Source organism: Seriola aureovittata, chromosome 24, assembly GCF_021018895.1.
Source record: "Seriola aureovittata isolate HTS-2021-v1 ecotype China chromosome 24, ASM2101889v1, whole genome shotgun sequence".
In the NCBI taxonomy this organism is placed as follows: domain Eukaryota; kingdom Metazoa; phylum Chordata; class Actinopteri; order Carangiformes; family Carangidae; genus Seriola; species Seriola aureovittata.
The window spans coordinates 4,905,583-4,915,235 of NC_079387.1; the positions used below are offsets into that span (position 1 = coordinate 4,905,583).

The 9,653-nt window shown below is 42.2% G+C and overlaps 1 protein-coding gene across 1 annotated transcript in view; it reads left to right on the forward strand.

Moving 5' to 3' along the window:
* Positions 1-9,494, forward strand: part of fam184aa (family with sequence similarity 184 member Aa) — a 39,148-nt gene extending 29,654 nt beyond the window's left edge. Inside the window, exons 16-25 of the mRNA XM_056371090.1 lie at positions 328-425; positions 1,714-1,867; positions 2,620-2,747; positions 2,872-3,056; positions 4,147-4,293; positions 4,382-4,499; positions 4,634-4,738; positions 5,992-6,228; positions 6,325-6,365; positions 9,380-9,494. Of these exons, the coding sequence (XP_056227065.1) occupies positions 328-425; positions 1,714-1,867; positions 2,620-2,747; positions 2,872-3,056; positions 4,147-4,293; positions 4,382-4,499; positions 4,634-4,738; positions 5,992-6,228; positions 6,325-6,365; positions 9,380-9,494 (1,328 nt within the window). The remainder of the gene's footprint in view (positions 1-327; positions 426-1,713; positions 1,868-2,619; positions 2,748-2,871; positions 3,057-4,146; positions 4,294-4,381; positions 4,500-4,633; positions 4,739-5,991; positions 6,229-6,324; positions 6,366-9,379) is intronic.
* Positions 9,495-9,653: the final 159 nt, after the last annotated feature.

The following is a 9,653-nucleotide window of genomic DNA, read 5'->3' on the forward strand; positions in this document are numbered from 1 at the left end:
TAATGATGGATGTGCACACAGCATGGGCTCTAATCACAGTTTCTCACAGACCCGTCTTTGTACCAACAACGTGATGCAAGAAAATACAATGAAACAGAGAGTGGGTTGAAAAAGAAATCACTCCACAATACACAAGTAAAATAAAAGTTCCGGCCGTCAACCTCTGATATCGCTTCACGCTGGGTTCAGCAGCGTGTCTGACGCCGCCGCGTGAACAGATTATCACGTCGTCAGTCCTGTTAAACAGAATGGAAACACGTCTGCTTTTGGTGCTCATCGCAGTGCACATGCTCATGTCTCCGTTTACGTGTGTGTGTGTGTTTGCAGAGATGCAGAGAGAGCATCAGAGGAGAGAGCATCGATTACAAGAGGCTCACTGCTGTGCCCTCAGCACCATGGAGGAGGCCAGACAACACCAGATCAGGGTAACACACACACACTAAGAATCCATGCATGTAGGTGTACATTCTTAATCTTGGGATTTAACATCATGTCTCTGCCAGTAATATTATCTGACGTTACTAATTCTTGCAAGGAAACACGAAGGCCTGTACACCAACATATAGAACAAAGCAAACAGATGTTAACACAACACAGAAACATCTTTCATGTTTATCTGCCATTAGCAGATTTTAGTTTTGGGTCCTTTAAAATAGTGTTTGAGATGCAAGATGAGCTCCTCAGTATGAGGTCTGAAAAATGATTCGTCGTCCTGGAATCTCCACTGAACGACATTATGCTGAAGTCATTTCCTCCTTGTACAGTTTAGAAAATGAAGTTGTCAGTGTTGCAATTTCTTCTATAGCACGCTTATTATTTCTTTGTGTATCTATGCAGAGGAGAGGTAAATATTAGTTGTGAGCCTCAGACAAAACTACCAAGTCACAACAAGTAGTCTTGTTGTTTCAGTTGTTGTAATGGTTTTAGTTTTAATTTAATGGCCCATATTCCTGCTGCAGACTTAATCAGAGGTGAAAGATTCATAAAGTAGTCAATTAGCTGGGAGATTTCTCACTTTGTGAAACATTTCATTAGGTTCATCCACTTTAATTTCACCCATTTCCTTGTTAAATGATATTGAAAATGAGCCAAGACAGTTATGGCTTTATGTTGAGTTTATGGTTGAAGCTCTCATATAAATACATTGTGGACAGAAACATTTGAGGATTTTTACTGGGCTGTTTTAAAGGGGAAATGTCAGGCACTATTTAATATTAAGGTAATAGATCGCATTGTGCACCTTAATGGAAATGAGAGTGTTCAAAATGTCTATTTTTATACCGGCTACACAAAACAAAATAAAGTTGGCAAGCAGGCCAACTTGTTTATCTTTTTATATACAGTATATATGTCCTGCTCTACAACTGGTTCATTCAATGAGGGACAGCTGTCTCACAAAATCCTTTATGCAATGCATTGTGGGACAAATGGTGTTAATCAACACTCAATAAGCAAGTAGATTAAATCCATTAAAGCCATTTTAAGTATTAAGTATTAATTCTGTCCCTTTTCACATACTCAGCACCTGCTTAGAGTCAAATGGCATTGAAACACAGCTGCAGTGTTTGTCTGCATTCATAAATGTAACGTTTATTTTTAGTCAACTCTGAAATTGTTCAAGTATTATATGTCGGAGCATCCTTGCAGGCACCATCAATGATGTTTCACTGTAACGTGTTATCCTTCAGTTTGTCCTCTCTTTCTACCCTCCAGGCCCTGGAGGAGCGTCTGAAGCAGGAGCAGAGGGAGGAGGTTCATGCTCTGAAGGAGGCCCACAGGAGGACCTTAGACATCCTGAGACAGCAGTCAGACCAGGAGCTGCAGACACTGCGGTTTGAGCTGGAGGACGAGGGGAAAGCAAAGCTGGGTAAATGATAACACATATGAAACCATGTCTCTGTTTGGTCCCATATTGATTAGGTTTCCATCCACAATGACAACCTCTCTCCCTGTGGGACGGTTGTAAATTACAGCAATGATTTTTTTTCGAACCACAGCGAAGATGTTTCTGCCCATGGTGGTTATGTGGCTACCAGCTGTGAGGAGGTTTTAACAGACAAAGAGGGGATGAATACATCTGCAACAAGCCTTTGCATTCAGGGGTTGAACCGTAAAGGAGGCCTTGAGGAACTGTGTTTGGTAATGGGATTACATCAGCAGGTTGCAATGTCAGTGTCAAGTTTAAAAAAAAAAACAAGAGGTTTTTTGGATGTAATTGCACTAAAAGCCAAGAAATAACAGATCAGCTTTCTGTGATCTGTGAACAGATACAGATCTGAACTTTATATTGATATATATCACATTAGAGATGTTTGAAGTTCCTCTGATATTACGCCAACCATGAGATTAAATCTCTCAAATTTAAGAAGTTTAAAAGAGACTCATGATAAAAAGCTCTTCTCATGTTGGGGGAGGAATCAGGAGGAACAAAGAGAATGTATAGTATATCAGTAATGATCTACCCTCAGACACTTGTACACGCAGTACACACAGTCATTTAGTTTTTATCAAAGCATCGTATTTCTTCTCCCAGTGATCTTGTCTCTACACATTGGGTCATTGTGTTCAGGGTTTTGCAGATATTTCCTCCCTTTTAACTCCGGCGTCTCTGTCCGGCAGCCTCTCTTCGTGCAGAGCTGAACCACCTCCATGCTACAGCCATAGAGCATCTAAAGCAGATCCACCTTAAAGATCACAGTGCCGTCAAACGGGATCTAGAGAACGCTATGGAGCACAGCCACCAGCAGGTAACTGTGACGGACGGTTTGTTGTGTCTGTGTGTTTGTGACCTAATATCTCCCAATAACTAACAATGAATTATTTTTGTGGTTTCCCTCCCAATGTGCACACCATACCATGTGTATTTTCCAGGAACAAGACCTCCTGGTCCGCCTCTCAGACCTCCAGACAGAGGTGTGTTCCCGTAGCAACCGCATCACCGATCTGGACCATGAGATCCACTCTCTGAACGAGACCATCGACACTCTGACTAGAGAGCTGGAGCTGAAGGGCAAAGAGGTGCTGCGGGTCCGCAGTGAAGCCAACCATCAGATAAGGTACATTACGCTAGAGTGGTTCAACAGACAGTTCAGAGCTAAACTTAGAGCTACACTCTAACTCTAAATACTCTATATGTAACATTCCTGTTCATGTTATTATTATTGAGGGGGCAGAAGTTAACTGTGACTCAACAGTAACTGACCCAGTTTGCAGAGAACTAATCCTGCCCCCATGTCTTATGGGAATATCCATCTGAACAGCTTCTGATTAAAAGCAGCATCTTGGGAAGTGTCGGTGCTTTGAAACTCATCTATACAGTGAGTTTCTGCTCAGGTTCTGATCAACCCTCTGACTTTTAACACACACATTTTCACATTCAAGTGAATGGTGGTTGTCTCAGACCTCTGGACCTCATTGTATATCTTATGGCAATATACACCAGTTATGGTCGTAAAGGGGTACTCCAGCAATTTACTATTGCTCTTCCATAATGTCAAGGAACTCAAAACAGACAGAAACTTGACTTTTAGTCCTACACTACCCATAATGCAACTCAGTAGTATCTTTCATTAGCACGTCCCTGTCTTCATTTCAAACTTCAGACATCCAGTTTGTGACACAGGCTTTCTGTTGTAATTGTAGGCTGAGATAAAACGATGACATTGCTGTGATAGAGGCTGAGTGTCAGTGGCACCTTTAAGCAAAGATTAATATTGTTTTCTTAGAGGAAACTTGATTCTGTTGTAGTCCTATACAGCGTGTGAAAGCGGCACACTCCTTATTACATCCTTCCACTTAGATAAATTAGGGCTTTGGCATTAACACAGTAGTCATGGATAACAGAGCCCACATCTCCTGTACCAGCTCTGCTCTTTGGGTTTTGCTTTCAGCTGCACATCTTGATGTCGTCCTCTATAATTTAGTAGAAAATGACGTCACTCTCACGGTTCCCTACCAGGAAATTAAATGTGTTTGTGAGGAATATCCATGATGAGATACTTGTGCAATAAAAAACCCCAGTGGCACATAAGTGTTACTGTGTACATTCGTGATACTTTATGACACTTAAGGCAAAATGCATCCAGCACACACAGCATGTTAGATTATGTTTGAATCGTGGTTGAGTTTTGTCTGTCTCTCCCACAGGGCCCATGAACAAGACCTTACAAAGAGACACGAGAGGGAGATGGGGGAGCTAAGTGCCGTCCATCACAGAGAAACACAGATCATGTTGGCTGACTTCAACAAGGCCCAGGAGGTCCTCAAAGACAAGATTTCTGCTCTGCAAATACTGTAAGTCTCTGAAATGTGAGCTTTCTCCTTTGTAATACACTTTGTAATAAGTGTATGTACCTTATATGAGTCATGTCTGCATGTCCAGGTTGGAGGGGACAGAGGAGAAGTTAAGGAACAGAGAAAGTCGACCAGAGGACCTGCATATTATAGCAGAGCTCAGAGAGATGGTGACAGAGAGAGAAGCTCTAGTCAAAAAGCTGGTGGTGAGTAGACTGGGCGGCATCTGCTGTGTGTGTGGGGGGGTGGGGGATTTAAGGATACTAGGTATTGTGACAGGGGTTACCTGGGTGGATTTTGGGTGGAGCATCACTTTAACATGTTGTGTTTTTTTTTATAGGATGACAAGAAGTTTTACCAGTTGGAGCTGGTTAACAGAGAGACAGGCTTCAACAAGGTCTTTAACTCCAGTGCCAATGTCGGTGTCATCAACCCTCTTATCAAGGTGAGTGGTGTCATCACCAAGCCTTCTCGTCAGAGTGAAAGGTTTGGATGTGGAGGATCCTGTGGGTGTTTGTGACATCATCACCTCCTTAGAGCTCCCATAACCCTCAGACAGGTGGAGACTGTGTGTTCTGTCATGGATACAACTTACCACGGTGTGCGAGTGTTTTATTTTGAAACACCACACTCGTAGTCCATGATGCATGCACCGGAGTTTCACATCACACATTTCGACACCCAGTTTGTCGTATGTGTGTTTGAAATTATCTACCTTTAAATACAGCTGACAATAAAGTTATTGATCATCATTAAAGGCGATAGAGGTAGCTATGATTATAATGTATCTGCATTGTAATGTATAAGTGACTGTATTAAAGCTACAACCATGCAGGGAGGGACTAAAATATACTGTTTTAACGTTAGTCTGCCGCACAGTGTGAGAAGAGAGTAAAATTTCTAATCCTTGTACTTGATTTTATTTCATATTGTCTCGTATGTTTAATTATTTTCTCTTGATTTAATCTTGTTTTTTTTTTTTTTTTGATGAGTCTTACTTTGAATTTAGCCGATTGTTTGAGCACTCTGAATCACCACAATCACAAAATCACCCCATTCATCCTGAAAACCTGCTGCGTGTGTGAAGATGAAACACCGTCTCATATCAAGTGTTTCACTAAGGCAAAGCTGCTCATCAGCTTTCTTTTTATATGTACACAGCTGTCAAACATACTGGTAATCGCTGGAGCCATTCAGAAACAGTAACGCTTGATTTCAGCATCAAAACATCAGTCCTCACCTTCTCCTCCTCCTCCTCCTCCTCTTCATGCCTGTGCTGTTCTCTGCAGGTTCTTCGTATTAGATAACTTATGCGTCCTTGATTCCCTCACTTACACCTCTAAGCTCCAATGTGTAGGATTAGAAAAAGTCTGACTTTGGTGACTCTTAGTGATAGTTTTGAGAATACCTCTGTGGCAGACAGTGACGACAGATCCTATCGGGACAATGAGAATCATTCTGGGTCCTTGACTAGAGTTTTTATTCCCGCTGACTGCAGCTAAGAGATTTACTCTCAAAGTCCATTCTTATGGTTTCCATCAACCTCATGTCACTTCTACATGTCTGTACTTACAAAGTTAACAGTTAATGGTGCTTTTAAAGAGTTGATATGCAGTAAAGATCATTTGCTAAACACTAAATACATCCCTGAAATCCAGAATCACCTTCCCCAACCTGCCTCTCTATGTGTGTCTATAGTTAAAAACAGGCAGCCAATCAGATCACCGCTTCGCCAGCTTTCCTAGCCAGGCAGCTCTCCGATTCGTCAGCCCTCCCGCCATGAGTCATGACGGACAGGAAGAGGAGGGTCAGGAGGTGGAGGAGGTAGGATCAGGAGGAAGCTTTGCACCTCCTCTCCCCCTCCCTCTCCAACGGTCCCTCCCCCAACTTAGGAAAGCCCTACCACTGTTCAGCTCTCTTCCTCCTTCTCCTTTTCCTCAGCATCCTCCTCCTCTTCCTCCTCCTCCTTCTCCTCATCCTCCACATCATCCCATGCCAAGCCTTGCTCTTCCTCATGCTCCTCATCCTCAGGAACCCCTGGTGCAGCATCAGGGCCTGCAAAGCTTTAGGAGGTGAGAACTAATGTGACTTGCTTCCACTGCTGCCCTCAGTTCACTTTCACTTCACTTAATTCAGGGGGAGAGTTACTTGATGTTTGCTGCCCCCACTGCCTGTATCTCTCACCTCACCCCTTAGTTTACATTGACAGATGTTAGTAGACGACAGTTACATAGACGTGGCTGTAAATGCACCAAAGCACCACTCACTATTAACCTTAAATTTAGTGTATTTTGAATTATTTGGATCAAGGAATCTCTAGTAAACTGTAAATTCAATTTTTTCTAGATTTCAGTCCTCGGTAATTTGGTGACTCCTGTGATTGCTGGTGATGAACAGACTAACTAAGTGTTTGTTTATGCTACACATCCCAGAATTCAGGGGGCAGCAAACACTCGGAGCACGTACTTTGACAGAAATACAAGAGAAGAGCAGCTTGTCTGTCGGTTTACAGTGCGGCCAAACAAACTGACAATGTCTTAATAATGAATAATCGGCCCTCTCCTATCTCGCCATGAGAATCTTTGACCTGTCAGAAAGTACAATAACCCTGGATTACATGCTACATCATTTTCTCTGACTCCCTCGTGCGCGTGAAAGCAGTTTGAATCCCGCATGAGAATGGCAGATCCCGGCACTAACAATGAAAACTACTGTGCAAACACCAGCCATAAATAACATAAATGTTTTCATGAAAATCATAAGGACAATTTAGTGTCTTCCTTCTCCAAATGTCAAACAAAACTTAATTAAATGTAACCGTTCTCTAAAGCTGGTGCTGTAGTTCTTGTGTTCAGAAGGAAAGAAAGAAAGGCAAGGGAAAGCAGCATCACAGCTGGGCAGAGGTGTGGTTCTGTTTACCACATCCTCAATGAGACGACTAGAAGCACCTGTAAAATCTAGCTGGTTTGTTTTTTAGGCATGAACTTAGGTAAAATTTGAGTGTTTCTTTATGTTTTGTTTTGATCGTACCCAGTGATGAAGTGTGAGACAAAACTAAACTCTATGTGCCATGTGGGATTTAAAGGCCTTAATATTGTTCATGGGATTTTAATTTAAGCCTGAGCCAATGCTGAGCACCAAATTGATCTATTCATTTCACAGAACGCTGCAGTCCTCCATTAGTTCAGGGTCAGCAGAGAAAAATAATGAAGATATAATCCTTTTTTGATCCATTATGCTTTAACATCTCATTTTTTGCCTTTCCTAGCATGCAGCAATCACAGGCAGAATCTCCTTTGAAATATACCGCAAATCTTCCGTGACGTCCCCTGTCTGCTTTCTGCTGCTTATAAAAAGAAACCAACCCTGAAACTTTGCCCTTACAAATCAGTCTCAATGGGGATTCAGACTCTGAGTGAAGCAAGGAACAAAATGACTGACTTGAAAGCGTTGCAGCATCTCGCAAATGTGAAACCTGCAAGATAACAATGTTGTGCTTTTCTGGACACGGTGTAAGAGCAGATGTGGCACTGTTTGCTGGTTAGAAAACACCGGGAGGTCTCTGCCGCTGGAGGGCGTAAACTGCAAACCACCTGAGCCAAACCTGTTTTTAGTGATATTTTGAATTGAGAGGAGGAAAGAATTCCTGCACTTTCTTTAAGAATTTGTCGTCAGTTTTCCTTCTTTTTTGTTTAATCAGTTCTCATCTCTAAAGCAGAGCTGCACCTTATATTCACCTTACATTAAAACTGCAGTTAGTTCATTTAAATGTGTCTGTATCTGTTTGTTCTTTTTTCAGTAGCATAACTACACAGGACTAGCCACAGAGGCTTGTTGCAGCCTTTTTACATACTGAATGCAGTAGTACTCTCCGAGACCTGTAAACAGACTTTGATGTGTAAATAACACCAAGAACCCCCTGATAACACAAAAAAATAAGCAATTTTTTATGTATCTACACTGTGAAGTTTATTTTCATGCTGAAATGTTGAAAAATATATTTATATATATATATATATATATATATATATATATATAGACCAGATAATAAATTCAACATCTGTGGTCTCTTCTGCACAACTGAAAAATGCCTCGCTCAGTCTTTTCAAGTGTAGTAAACACAAAATTGCCCATATGCGAAATATATCCTTATTTATCCAAAGGAAAACATGAAAGTCCTGATAGTGCTACACAAGCAAATGAAACCACATTTATGAAATCAAAAGACACATCACTTCTTGGAAAAAACTCACCCTGTGATTGTCATTGGGTGTCACACGGATGCTGTCCATAATTTAGAAAGTAGAATGGGCGCTTTATTCTTGACCTTGGGGAAAAATAGAGCACAGTATTAAGATAGATGAGAGGCAGCATGGTGGTGCAGTGGTTAGCACTGCTGCCGCACAGCATGAAGCACCTGGGTTTAAATCAGTGATGCATTAAGAAAACGATCATGTGCAGACATTCTCTGCATCACTGATTCAGCAGTTTGACACCGTTCGTGATGCTCAGCAAGAAATGCGTTTCTCACATTGCAGCCATTTTTTTCGGCGACGACTGTGTATGGGTGGATCCCTCTGCTGGGGTCTGTGTGAGGTTTGCATGCTCTCCCCGTGTCTCCCCATGGTTGTCTGTCTGCGTGAGTCAGACCTGTCTAGGGTGTACCCCACCTCTTGCCCCAACGTGAGCAGGGAATGGCTGCACCACCCTGTGACTCCACGCAGGATACGTGGGTATATAAAATGGACGATTGGAAGTTCACTTCTCTTTAGGTTTAACTATTGAGATGTGGGGCGGCTGTACCTGAGGTGGAGCCCCTCCTTACGATAAACATGTACAGCGGTGTAAAATGTTCACTTGAGCAATATATAAGATTCATGCATGGACTCATGGACTGTGGTCATCACCCCAGCTACGAGCACTCACTGAATCTCCCTGAATACACTCCGGCACGGCGGCATGCAAGGGAATTTCACTTTTATTTTCTGTTCTGATGGCGCCTAACAAGCTACCTCTATCGTATTGTACATATCTGTGTGTCTCCTCTTCTTTCTGACATTTTTTAATTTTCTTTCCCTCCCCTCAGCCTTCCTGAAGCCAACGCTGCGACACCATCAGACCCGAGGGGGATGGAGGCAGGAAAAAGCAAAGAATATGTTGCAAAGGAAGAGGAGCTGTACGCCCAGTACTTCTCTTTCTGACTGGCAAAAAAAAAAAATCCCAATTCTGTCAAAAAATGAAGTAATGGGACAGAGAGCTAAAGTTGGACAGCGATCAGATTGCACGTTTTGAAAGTCATTTGTGTGACATTCACTTCTAACATCCATTGCTAATCACAGCATCTGCAGTGCTGGTATTCC